The sequence below is a fragment of the Nyctereutes procyonoides genome, unplaced genomic scaffold (genome assembly GCF_905146905.1).
Source record: "Nyctereutes procyonoides isolate TBG_1078 unplaced genomic scaffold, NYPRO_anot_genome, whole genome shotgun sequence".
NCBI lineage: Eukaryota > Metazoa > Chordata > Mammalia > Carnivora > Canidae > Nyctereutes > Nyctereutes procyonoides.
In genome coordinates, this window is record NW_026575037.1 from 18,348,727 (window position 1) to 18,361,575 (window position 12,849).

At 49.4% G+C, this 12,849-nt stretch overlaps 1 protein-coding gene across 3 annotated transcripts; it reads right to left on the reverse strand.

Moving 5' to 3' along the window:
- Window positions 1–784: 784 nt before the first annotated feature.
- Window positions 785–11,807, reverse strand: SERTAD4 (SERTA domain containing 4). 3 transcript variants are annotated; one of them, XM_055319442.1, is made up of 5 exons: window positions 9,612–10,783; window positions 8,141–8,469; window positions 6,540–6,731; window positions 5,216–5,331; window positions 785–3,295 (listed from the first exon to the last, which is right to left on the reverse strand). In XM_055319442.1, exons 2-5 carry the CDS (start codon window positions 8,202–8,204, stop codon window positions 2,522–2,524), a joined length of 1,146 nt encoding a protein of 381 aa, XP_055175417.1. In that variant the 5' UTR covers window positions 8,205–8,469; window positions 9,612–10,783; the 3' UTR covers window positions 785–2,521. The 3 variants fall into 3 exon arrangements, with proteins under 3 accessions (XP_055175417.1, XP_055175418.1, XP_055175420.1); XM_055319443.1 differs by lacking the exons at window positions 8,141–8,469; window positions 9,612–10,783 and adding an exon at window positions 11,682–11,807; XM_055319445.1 differs by lacking the exon at window positions 8,141–8,469.
- Window positions 11,808–12,849: the final 1,042 nt, after the last annotated feature.

Here is a 12,849-nt window from a genome sequence, read left to right on the forward strand (position 1 = left end):
AATACTAGGGGCTTCTGAAAAGCAAAAGGATGTCATCTCTTTCATATTTAAAATCTCTAGGATGGGGATCCCTGGGTGGCTCAGCGGTTTAGTGCCAGCCTTTGGCCCAGGGCGTGATCCTGGAGTCCTGGAGTCCTGGAGTCCCGGGATCAAGTCCCATATCAAGCTCCCTGCATGGGGCCTGCTTCTCCCTCTGCCTGTGTCTCATGAATAAATATAAATAAAATCTTAAAAAAAAAATCTCCAGGATGTATTACATTCATAGTAAGAACGCTACTTTTGACAAATTAAGCTTCCAACTAGCTTTCTCCCTTTATCAAATATTAGCCTCTAAGAATAACATTAATACAAAGTTGTTTGGAAAACCACCAGCCATAATCTATAGCTGTTTCAACCATTGACATTTGGGTCATCTTTTTGACAATTTGACATTTCATAAAGCAATCAGCTAGGATGCATCCAGTATGTTACGCTATGTTTTTGTCAGAAACTTTGCAAAAATGAATCTGTTCTTGAAGATAAAACCTTCTTGATAACCAACCACATCATTTATTAACACTGGCCTCCTAATCCACAGAAATCTAAACTCACACATTCGGATCATTCTAAAACACCTGTCAGATTGACCTCTTAAAGTAGTCTTTCATTTTGAAAACTCCTGTGTGGCCACTGCCCACCAGACCTCTGGAATTTTTTAAAGGAGAAAGAGCAACAGAAAAGAGAAACATTGCCGATAGTCATTAAAATAAAATCGTAATGAATTTTGATCGTTTTAATAAATATATATCAAGAAAACCTCACTTTATTACAACACGTTCATATACAAGCATCTATCATCTAAGTTTTCAACATCAAATGTTTATCAAATATTGAAAATAAAGGACAAAACATTACTAGACTATTTAGCCATAACACAAGAACATGTTTTAAAAATTGGTCCTTGTGGACATTGTCCAAATGATGATCCTACTCATACACTGTATGAATGAGACCTATATTTAATATTAATAGCAATAATAAAAAAGCTTTATCTTGGAGAAACTGGGAGGACTTACTTATTTCCTCCGTTTGGCATTTGGTTCCCGTGAAGTATTGTTTAAGGAGGCCCTAGTCAATTAGCAACCTTGGAAATCGGAATACAGTTTAGCAGGAGGAGTTGGCTGGAGTGGAAGGAAGGAAGGACGGTCAGAGGGGCACTCTGAACACTCTTGCAAACGTACAAATTAAAGAAATCATTGAGAAAAACGTCGACCAAATACATGGTAGCTATTGCCAACTGAGTCCCATTTCTCCAAAATAACTTTCCAAAAACTAAAGTCTTTACATTCTTTAAGATAAAACCTCATTGATCACCACATCATTTATTAACATTGTGCTTCTTAATCAACAGCAAAAGTCATATATAAAAAACCACATGCTTTTTATAATCTAAACGAGTGAAATGATGCAAAACAGATTAAAGTATAATGCATGCCACTGGTTCATGAACTTCATTGGACAAGAAAACAAAACAAAACAAAAACCCAAAACCCAAAAAACCCAAACCCCAGCAACGGACCGTTGCCATAGAAAAGCTCAAGCAGCTTAGTGCTGGTTTCTAACAGCTCTATTGTTTCCCCCATCCCTTTCTAAAAATGCCAAATCCAAAAGCAATTGGGCATCAAAAACAAAGGAAGAATAGAGATGTTGAATCAAAAGTTGAACACAATAGTTTCGAAGTTAACGGTTTCCAAACAATATTGATCCACCCTGTGTATTTTTTTTTCCTGTTTGTTAAATCCCTGCTGTAACTCTGATTTATCCTTAATTTTCACACTGGCAAAAATTAAGATAAAGTAAGGCACCAAAAATCGCCCTGTATAACACCTCTCTAACTGCCTAATCACGCATCACAGGCAAGCCAGGAACTTGCAGGGATTACCCTTCTACACATATTGTTGATTGCCGCACCCAGACAGGTGTTTCATTATGTTACATCCTATTTTCATCTGTCACCCAAGACTGTTAAATACAAGTACTTAACGGCACGGTGAAGCCACTTCATCTAGCTCCCTGTCTTCGGTCTTTTATTCAGAAAAAAATACTGTTATCATAGAGAAGAAGCAGACATCCTTTGCTGGTTATGTTGGTTTGCTTTCCAAATAACTACCTAATTAATTGGCAAACATGATGCAGTTTTTTTTAGCTAGTGACAGGCTCCTTGGGGGGGTAATGGAAAGATCACAAGGGCACGTTGTCCCCCAGTCTAATCTACTGACCTTTTCTGTAGGACAACTAAGGTATACTTTTAAGCATTAAGTCAACTGTTTTCTTGGGAACATCACCACATTTCTAAGTAGCTCGCTGATGCCTACTATACAGATGTTTTATGCAATCTGCTCTCCAGGCATTAAAACGACATGGCGTGTTCATGGCATAATTTTATCAGTTGTACAAAACTATAAAATCCATTCAAAATAAAATTTATGAGAGCTAATTGATCATGCTGTGCATGCTTCAGAAGTTTCGGTGAAAAGATGGCTCATATTTTACTCCCTTTGCCACAGCACGGTTTGTTACTTGGTGAAGGCTCCTTTTTCCTTAAGGACTTTTTCCAAGACTCACTCACATTGCTTTTTTCATTATATCCAGTCTCAAAATAATCATAAAATTGGCCTTTGCACTCAAAAGCAAGGTCATTTCCCCCAGGTTCATGGCTTAGGGGGCCACCATCCCTGCTGGTGTCATTATTTGCTTTCTCATCACTTACTGGGGCCTTTTCCTGAACACCTAGTGACCTGACATTAGTGACAAAGATTTCATTGGCAGGTACCTGGCCATCACCTTTGTAAACAGGTGTGCTGCCTACATCGAAATCCACCTGGTGGGAACAACTCGGTAAAGGCAGAGGGGGGGAGCAGGAGGAGGAGGAGGAGGAGGAGGAGGAGGAAGACGGGGCAGTGGTGGAGGCACTTCCGACGCTAGCATGGAGAGAAAGGGGTCCATTTAGGTAGTGACCACCACATTCTTGGTAAAAGCAGCAGGCATGAAACTTTTCACACTCCTCTTTGGCCATCCGTGGTCGTTTCCGGTAAGGACAGTCTTGAGCCATAAACCACTCTTGGGCAGAGGTGCCATTGAAAGAGCAGGCAGGAAAGCACCAGTTATTCTGCATGATGATTTCTCCATGGATCCTTTTCATCAAATTGTTTATAAGGACAGATCTTCGGAGGTACACTTCGGGATCATCGATAAACTTTAGCTTTTCTAAGGACATATAAAGGATGTGGGCTCGTTCCTCAAAAATCGAGATGGTCTGAAAAATCCAAAAAGGGAAGAGAATTCAGAGGACATAGGCTATTACATGTCAACATGTCATCACTGTGTATTTCTTGGCAGTGTCTGGATCTGGGAATGCTGGGGTCTCGTTCCCCCAACTCCCGGGGTTCATTTAGGGAACCATAAAGATCCCTGATGTGGCTAACATCCACCCTTCCGGACTCCACGGTGTGGTCAAGCACCTGGGAATCTGGTCAAGGTGCAGACCTCAGCGGGGACAGGTCAGATTGTTGGCATTTAGAGGGTCCAACGGGGGAAATGTAGAAAGACAAAACACTCATCTACACTGCTGGAAGTCAGGGGAGCAATCTCTCCGGAGGACAGAGAGGTAGTAATGAGGGGTACAAGGAGGGGGTTCTCAGTCGCTGGTTATGTTGTTGCTTGATCTGGATGCTAGTTACACGGATATGTTCATTTTGTGAAACCCATCAAGCTGTACTCTTAGGACGCTTGTGCTTTTCTGTGTATATACAAACCCATGCACATGTGTGCGCGCGCGCACACACACACACACTCACATATTATGAGGTCAATAAATCTCTTTTGAAAGATGTCAAAATGCAGGTCACAGTAAGTCTACTTCAAATCCTGGCCAGGAGCATGAGAGTTGCTTTCAGGACTGTCTCTCTGAGAGACAAGGGTTTCACACTTGCAATTACCCTTACATGATAGAGGGACAACAGGAACTGAGGCTCAGCCCGACAGGATCTGGCAGTGAAGGGCCAAAGTAGGCCTCCTTCCAGAGCCAGGCAGGAGAACAGAGGTGGGGAGGAAATGGGAAGACTCACTTCTGGGCAGTAGGATACTACCACTGGGTGGTGACTGGTACAAATCCAGCAGCCACTGGGAAAGGCTACAACCGTTAACACAGAAATGAAAAGAGGAAATAAACTGCTTGTGTCCTGGCAACCAGCTCTTCCAGATCATTAAATTAAAAAAAAAAAAAAAGCCACCTGGTAGCATGACCTGAGGGGCTGTGAAGGAAGCCAACCCAGGTTAACCAAAGGCAGGAACTATACATTCAGGGAAAAGCCCAGCAGCACCTGCCAATGCTTGCCAGTGTCGTCATGAGCAAGGTCAAGGCAACAAGCTTATGGGGTGGTGAGGAGAGGGCGGGGAAGAGGAGACAGAGAGGAAGAAGAATCGAAAAATCCAAAATCCTCTCCGTGCTTCAGACAACTATGGTCTGGGTTATATCCTCCCTGCTGAAATCTGTAGACAGTTTGTAAAGGAAGAGAACCATAAGGAAAAAGAACTGGTATCTGGAAAGCTTAGGTGGCCAGTTTCATACTTCCAGGCATTTCCTGGATCCCACTATTTTCTTCTTACACATGCAGAAGAGACAGCTGTGGTCTTTTCTAGGGAATGAATTACAGATTTTAACAAACTGAACAAACGTAATGAATGTACAACGAAGTGTGTGTTTCTACTTGCGTGCGCACACTCAAGGGGTAGTGAGGACACCTCCAAGGGGTCAAGAGAAGCCCTGGGGGACCGCTCCCAGGTGGGCACACACAGAAGTGGCACTGGCTGTGGGACCTAGAGCTTGGGGAGGGGGAAGATGTCAAGAAAGAACACGCATTTCTGCACACGCGTGAAAACACGGGCTGCTCAAAACCACTAGTGCAACTTGAGAACAATCAAATCAGTTGTAAAAAAGATGTTGCTTGGATTATATAATTCTGTTATTTCTGGGTAGAGGAGCTCCTGCTGGCTCTTTCTTCAACTACTTGTGAAAATAACACAGGACCCAAAAAAGTGACAGCGATTAATATGGCTCTGCGGAGAAGTGGCTCGTTTTCATTGCTTGGGTGGAACAATTCTGGAAATGGATCAAGCAACTGTTACAAAGTATCTTTAACTCTTAATAAAAATAATGACTATTAAAAAAACATACTTTATGGCTACAGCTGCTGAGTGGTGGGTGAAAATCCTCTTCTTCCACATACTTCCTCTTAAAGTATGTGATCTTGGATGTTGTTATAGGATTTGAAATTCCCCTGTAATGTGATCCTGTGGTAATAAATCAGATATGACAAATGACATGTGGTTTGCCAGAGGTTCTCCAAACAAAATACTTTCCTTTAATTTCCTTATAGAAGATGACTTGGCTACGTATTTGTCTGTACATGTGGTGATTAAAAATAAACATTTGTCTTAACAGTTGCTATCACACAAAATTCTGCAACCCAGGTGAGGCAAGGATTTCTAAGTAATCATAAAGCAAAAGGGACCCATGTCAGCACTTGCTAAATAATCAGAATCTTAATTCTATGCACAAATAGCAAAACTGATAAAGGGGAGAATAGCATTTATTCAAACTGTTTAACTAAATCCACGATAATAGGACACCACTGCTCAAATTTATACATTGTTAACTGTAAGCACTAATGACCAAGTAATTCTAAAATGTTACTGGCTGTAGATAAGGAAGGAGATGACTAACTGCACACTGGAGTTATAATATTCCTTCTCTCAAATCACGAAACTGAAAATCTCTTAATTTAAAATCAAAATTTGGGCTAACCAACGTCCTTTTTCTCTCTCGCAAGCATGTCACATGTCAACCATGAACTAAAGTGGGGTCTAATTTTTAAAGAACAGAGCTTTTAATTCAAAAGGAACTTCAAGGAGTACTTATTTTACATTTTAGGTTGCTGTTTTTAAAGTAGCACCATAACACAAAAACCCAAGGAACTTACCTTAGAATATTAAGAGTAAAGAACCAGGAAGAACATATTTCTGTGTTTAAAAACATTTTTCTCCTGAATACGAAAGCCAACTTTGTGCTTAATAATAAGAGGAGACACATAGCTTCTGGCCCAAAGGGCAGATTCCTTTATGTCTCATGGGATAAAGATTTCATTGTCAAGCTCACCAGGGCTTGTGTAGCTGGGAGAGAACCGTGCAGCTCCCCACATGAAATACCAAAATCCCAACTCAAAATCTGGTTTGGTTCTTTTAAAAATATAGGTGGCAATGACTTACGCAGGAAGCAGCAGCACATGTGGACTCCTGTTTGAGTGCAATTTAACTATCACCCCTGGTCCTGTCCCTGGAGCCCTGGGCTCACTTAGGAGAGGTGCACAGGCAGCCTGCAGCCTGGGAAGTCTCTGGAGCAAGTGCTCTCTGAGCTCAGACTGGCGCTCCAGACACCACCCCCGCCCACTGGTCTGGCTGCAGAGCCGCAGAGGGCAGCATGGGAAGGTCAAGGGCAGTACCTGCCAGTGGGGGACCGGCTCCCCGGTCTCCCTGCAGAGGAGCCTGTGCTGGCCCAGGGGGGCTCAGTCCTCCGTAGCTGTCAGCCTCCCATAGCGTCTGGTACCCAGCAATTTCAGCAGCTCCTTCCGAGACAATGGGCTCGCAGAATCTATTCATGGACAGAACCAGAGTCATCTCTGACAGCCTCAGATCTAAAAAAAAAAAAAAAAAAAAAGAAAAGAAAAAAAAGAAAAAAAGGAGAAGAAGAAGAGGAAGAAAAAAAGGAAAGGAAAGGAAAAGAAAAAAAAAAAAGAAAAAGAAAACAGCCCTAATCAAGAGTAAGCCAGGGGATGGCTTTGGCATTTTCATTCCTTTGCTTTGGGAAACTTTTACTTCTCGGTCCTCCCCTTCACCCTGAAACATTTTATTATTTTTTCAAAGGAAACCTCAGCAAACTCTCTCACTGCTATTAGCTCAGCTTCTGTGTTCAGCAATCTGCATTTCATGGGCGGATCTTTAAAATCCCATTTCTTATTGTTCTCAGATTCCCCTCAGCCCTCTTGGAGACAGCTGCTTTTGCCTCCTAAACACATTTTCCCCCTGACCTTCCCGCAGAAAACGCACCGCTAAGAGGCAAGTCCAAAACCCTGGCGCTTCCTTTCTATTAATAAGGAAAAATCAATTTTCTGGTCAATCCCCCCCGAGAGTCTCCTTTGATGAATTCTGCTAATCAATCAAAAGAATAGGGTGGGGAAGCAGATATCTGGACCGTAATCCCTACTGATGCTCTCAGGGGTTCGGGCTGTGCGCCTGCCCCCTCTTCCTTTCCGCAGGGCCGGTTGCTCTACAACATTCTGGGGCTCCCTCCACTTTCTTCTCCCAAAACGAAGCAGACAGAGACACACTTGGTAGTTGTTTCCACCAGCCCTGATCGGCCTGAACTGGATCTGCCTCCAGTCAAAACACTGTAAGATGAAGACAGAAAATTGGCTCCAGTTTCAAGCCGGGAGTTGCAGCCCCACAGGAGCCAAGCACAACATCAACGGAGCAGAGAGAATATTAAACAGGAGCCAGGGCTTCGGGGCCAGAGGCAGCCGGCAACTCTTCCCTCCGCAAGGCCCAGACACAAGGCAGGAACTCTCCAGGAGGCACCACGCGACTGCCCGGGCCCCAGTTCACGCCCTTGCCTGGGGCCTGCGGTGATGCCCGCGGGGCTCCTGCGGGGCTCAAGGTGCGAGCCACTCCCGCAGCGGGCGCTCGGGCTCCCCTGGGTCCCCACTGAGGCCCGAGACAGGGTCAAGGGGGAGTTCAAGGGAGGGACCGGGGTTTGCTACTGAAAGCAAAAGGACCTACAGGGCCGGAGATCAGAGGTGACAGCAGAGAAAAGCCTCCGCGCCTTATTAACCGCCAGTTCCTTTGACAAGACCTGAACCTCCACTAGCTCACTCTGCCATTTAAAGAACTGTCACGAAGAGTGATGTCAGGCCTGCTTTCTGAAGACTGTCTTTCAGATACACGCTAAGGGTCTAGTTCATGGCTTCTTCTCCAAATCACACAGCTCCTAACGTTTTGGGGAGAGGGCAAAGCGAGTGGGGTTTAGGGGGAGCCTGTGGTCACCTACCTGTGTCATCAACCAGGGTCCACTTCCAGGTAAAAGAAGGAAAACCACCAGGGGAGGGGGACATAGCTTCACGGAAGTGACAGTGTCCCTCTGGCTAACAGAGCAGCTCTTGGCAGCAAGGACTCTATCCTTTATCCACGCTTCCCTCAGATCCTCAATTCTGTCCCAACCTCACTGAGGAATGAAGCCAGGCCTTCCGTGTCGTGTCGTGTCGTGTCGTGTCAGTGGCTGGAATGAGGACCCCGCTGACTTGGGCCGCTGACCCACCTACCCCTTTCTCTTTTAAAATGCCCTCCAAGGAGGCAGCAGCCAAGGGCTTGTTAGAAAACCTTATTACAAGAAAAAAAAAAAAGAGAGAGAGAGGGAGAGAGAGAGGTTCGAATATTCTCTAAAAGGAAATGGTGGGACATGCCATTTATTTTGCTCTTGAGTCATCAAGAAATTTACACTACATTGATTTGATGAACTAAGCTATTCCGTCTATCACCCCTCAAACCCGGCATCCAAACAAGGTATCAAACCTCATGATAATTTATTCCCTGGGAGACTCTCATAAATGGTCTGATTTCTTACCCTATTATAAAAAAGACAGTTGTATCAGTAAGTGCTTTTGCCAGGAGCACATGAATTGCTGCTTTTTCTCAGTAGCCCTCCCTCATGGACTGCAACAGTATTTTCCAGCTTGAAATTCACACTCACTTTTGTGCTGGATTCTGGGACTAAAACGCAAGCTTTTGGTCCATGTCGAACTTCTATGACATAAAACTAGAGGTTGACAAATCCACGCCCCTTAGAAAAGTGAAGCATGTGTAAGCCCCCTAGAAGCCATTACCTTTGTTTAATAGGACATTATATGGGCCCTGTGCTAGTTTGTGTTCCTAAGAGTTTATTTCCATTTTAATGACTTATCGTTTGTAGCTTTTTTGGCTGTTAAGGATTTCAAGCGTTTCTATTTGCTAGGATTGATTCCAGCATATGAAATCCTATCGGGATGCATTTGAATTTGAAACACAGCATAGTCCTGTTATCTTGGCTCTTTCTTTCCATTATGATATCTGATTTCTGTAAGTTTTTCTTGCTTTCGGACCTTGGATTATTGGGGAGGGGGTTGGAAATTTTCCAGTTGAGTCCTCCTGGTCTGAAGAAGGCGAATTCCACATTCATAAAGAATTGGGAGTGTTCAGTGCTATGCACCAATGTCTCACAGGACTCCCTATTTGTATTACATGTGCAGATCCAAACTGTCATTATTCTCTGTACGATGAGGCTTACATTTTGATCCTGCCACCTAGCTCAGAAGTTCAAATCCACAATTTCATGTGCTGTTACCATTAGGCATAACCACAAAGACAGACATTTATGGCAAAATTTGTTTGTTTTTAACATCAGGGGTTAAGTGGATTCAAAAGAAGGTTGTTAAAGTGTGTTTTGTCTACACACGGGTTTAAAAAATAAATAAAAAGGTCCTAACCTCTTATGCCTTGGGCTCCTGCAGGTCTGTCTTGTCACCCAACTGGATGTAGTAGAACGACACCTCAAGCATTCCCAGAAGGCTGAGGGCTAAAATGTCATCGTTCTCCAGCAACCGTTCACAGCAAAGTTACAAGGCGTGGCTATACAATTTGGTTTCTCCAGATGAGTTAGACTAGTTCTTTCCACGGAGCCCTTGTAACGCTAATAGGAGTGGCTGGCACACGGGACAGGATGGCTATAGATTCGGTGGCACCTAGGGTTTAACAGGGGCTCCTGGTCATTCTTTGCCCACCCCTCCCCCCATCTCTCATTGGAAAGAACATTAAGAGCATGAAAGCAGCTCGAGATCTGATTCCACTACTGAAACGAAGAGAAGCAAAAGGCTGACATTTCCAATGCACCTTTGATGCTGCCAGCCCTACATGTGCTGCCCAGGTGGAATCAAGCCCTTGGCCTGGACGTTGTCCTCAGCAAGACCCCAACAGCTTAGCTTGTCCAGCTGCTGTGCTGCTGCTGCTGCTGCTGCAAGGGGCTGAATGGGTGGAAAAAAATCCTTCAACCCTTCTACTAAATAGACAGATGTCGCTTTTCTGCTAGTCCCCGCAGTACACCTGTCTGCCCTGGGAAGTGCATTTCTCCGCTGTAGCTTGGAGAGGCCAGGAGCTAGAGGTCAGGTCCCCGGGCTAGGGCTAGGGCTAGGGCTAGGGCTAGGGCTAGGGCCGCGGGGGCCGGGCCTCAGGGAGAAGACGGGGTGTCCGGGCATCCGAGCTCTGCCGGCCGAGCTCCCCATCCCAGACTCCAGACCCCCGCAGGCAGCACGTCCCGGCTCCCGCACAGACACACCCCCGGGGGTCGGTGCCGCGGCCCCGAGCCCTGCCGCGGGAAGCGAGCGGAGCCGGAGAAAGTAAACACCCCCCAAGTGTCTGGGAACAAAGGCAAGTTGTCTCTCCCCCGTGCGGGAGCCGTGCGCCTCTCCCGAAGAATAAGACCTGTTATTACTCTCTCTTTCTTTCCTCCTCCTCCTTCTTCTTCTTTTCTTTTCTTTTTTTCTTTTCTTTTTCTTTTTTTTTTTTTTTAAAACAAGTTTCCTTCTAAGGGAAATAAACACCAAAGGTAGGATTCCAAGGAAATGACTCACGGCGGCTGGCAGGGCTCTGGCGAGGCTGGCCCGGGCCCCGCGCTGCAGCCCGCAGCCGAGGCCCCCGCCGCCCGCCGCCCTGCACCGCCCGCCGCCCTGCACCGCCCGCCGCCCTGCACCGCCCGGGGCCGGGGCGCGGGGGTCGGGGCCGGGGCGCGGGGGTCGGGGGGCGCCGGGGGCAGCGCCTGCACCTCCCGCGGGCGGCCGTCCTCCCCTCCCCCTCCCCCCGCAGCCGGGCGCTCGGGAAAGTTGCTGGGGCCCGGGAGGCGGGAGGCGGGAGGCGGGAGGGGAGGAGGGGGCCGAGGCGCAGGCGTGGGCCGGGCGGGCAGCAGCGAGCCCGCCGGGGAGGTGAGCTGAGGACAGAGCAGCCGCCGCCGCCGCCGCCCGCCGCCGCCGCCCGCCGCCCGCCGCGCCGCTCGGCTGCTGGGGAGGAGAGCGCGGGGGCGGAGGTGGCGGAGGACAGAAGGTGTCAGCTCCTGCAGCTCTTCCTCCTCCTCCTCCTCCTCCTCCTCGCAGGCGCGCGCTCCTGACATCCACGGTCCCTCCCTCTCCACCTGCCCCGCGCCGCGGCGGCAGACCCGGGGCATCCCTCCCGCCGCCCCCCGCCCCCCGCCCCCCGCGCGCGTCCCCTGGGGCACCGCCGCCCGGGACCCCTCGGGGGCTCGCCCGCGCCGCATCCCCCCCGCCCGCGGAGGCGGCTCGGGGCGCGCGCGGGCGGCGGCGGGTCCCGCCCCGGGAAAGGCCCCTCGGCGCCCCGCGGGGTCCCGCTCCGGGGTCGCGCCCCGGCCGAGCCCCGGCGGGGGGGGGTGGGGGTGGGGGCGCGCGCCGCCGCCCGCGGGGACCGGCCCGCGCCCTCCGGCCGCCCGCTGCCCTCCGCGGCCCGGCCCTCCCCTCCCCTCCCCGCCCCGCCCGGCCCGGCCCGGCTCTTACCGCGGGGTCAGCCGGGAGGCGGCGGCCGGAGCGCTCGCGCCGCCGCGGGTCCGCTCGGGGCTCGGCGCCAGCCCGGCCGCCGCTGCACAGTCGCGCGGGGCCCGGCCCGGCGGCCCGGTGGGCGGAGGACGCTGGTGCGCGGCGGGCGAGGGTCCCGCAGGTCCCGCCGCCGCCACTGGGGCGCCGCCGCCGCCGCCGCCGTCGCCGCCGCCGGTTATGGTAACGCGCGGCTCTGCCTAGCGCGGAGCGTGCGAGCCCCGTCAGTCCCGTGTGCCATCTCCCCGCGGGCCTCCGAGGAGCGCTGCTGCAGGATGCCCCCGGGTGAGCGGGCGAGCATGACAGGCGCGCCCGCTCTCCCGCCCGCCCTCTGCTCAGGCAGCACGCGGGGCGCCTTCCCCTCACCCCCACCCCAGCCCGCCCCCTGCCTCCTTCGCTCCTTCCCGCCCTCCTCCCCCCTCCCCCTCCCCCCTCCCCTCCTCCCCGCCCTCCCCGCCCTCCCCGCCCGGTGCCCGGGGACACGCGGGCGCAGCTCCAGCCCGCAGCCCAGACCCCACGCGCTCGCGGCTCCCGCCCTGGCCCCGGGGGCTCGGCTCCAGCCCGAGAACCTATTCGCTCTGCAACCTTCTGAGCTGTCCCCCCCTCCCCTCTCTCTCTCTCTCTCTCTCTCTCTCTCAATCTTTTATTTTTTTTTAAATTTGGTTTAGTTCTGTTGTTGTTGTGTGTGCGTGTGATTAAAAAAAAAAAAAAAGGAAGAAAGAAAGAAAAGAAAAGAGATCTGTGCCTTTCCCACCCTTCGCAAAAGAGACTTTCTTCTCCTTTGCCACAGCAAACGGAGATGAGAAACAGATGTCTTTGCAGGACCGAGCACTTAGGCTCCCCTCGCCGCCCGCCCCCGCCCCCGCCCGTTCCCCTCCCCGAGCTGCGTGTGTATAAAAAAGCAACATTGGTCCTACTGCAGCTTGAATTGGCAACTCTTTCTGGGTGGGGAGCCTCCGGGGAAAACCTCCAGGAAATAAAAAAGTAATAAAGGAGGTTGTCCTTGGTCAAGGGAATGCAATTTGAGCCCCGGAATCACATTATTTTGCAAATAGTAATTTTCCCCTATATTAGGCTCAATTGGAGTGTTTTTTTTTTTTTTTTGAGACATTAATTCATAACTTCTGTCTAG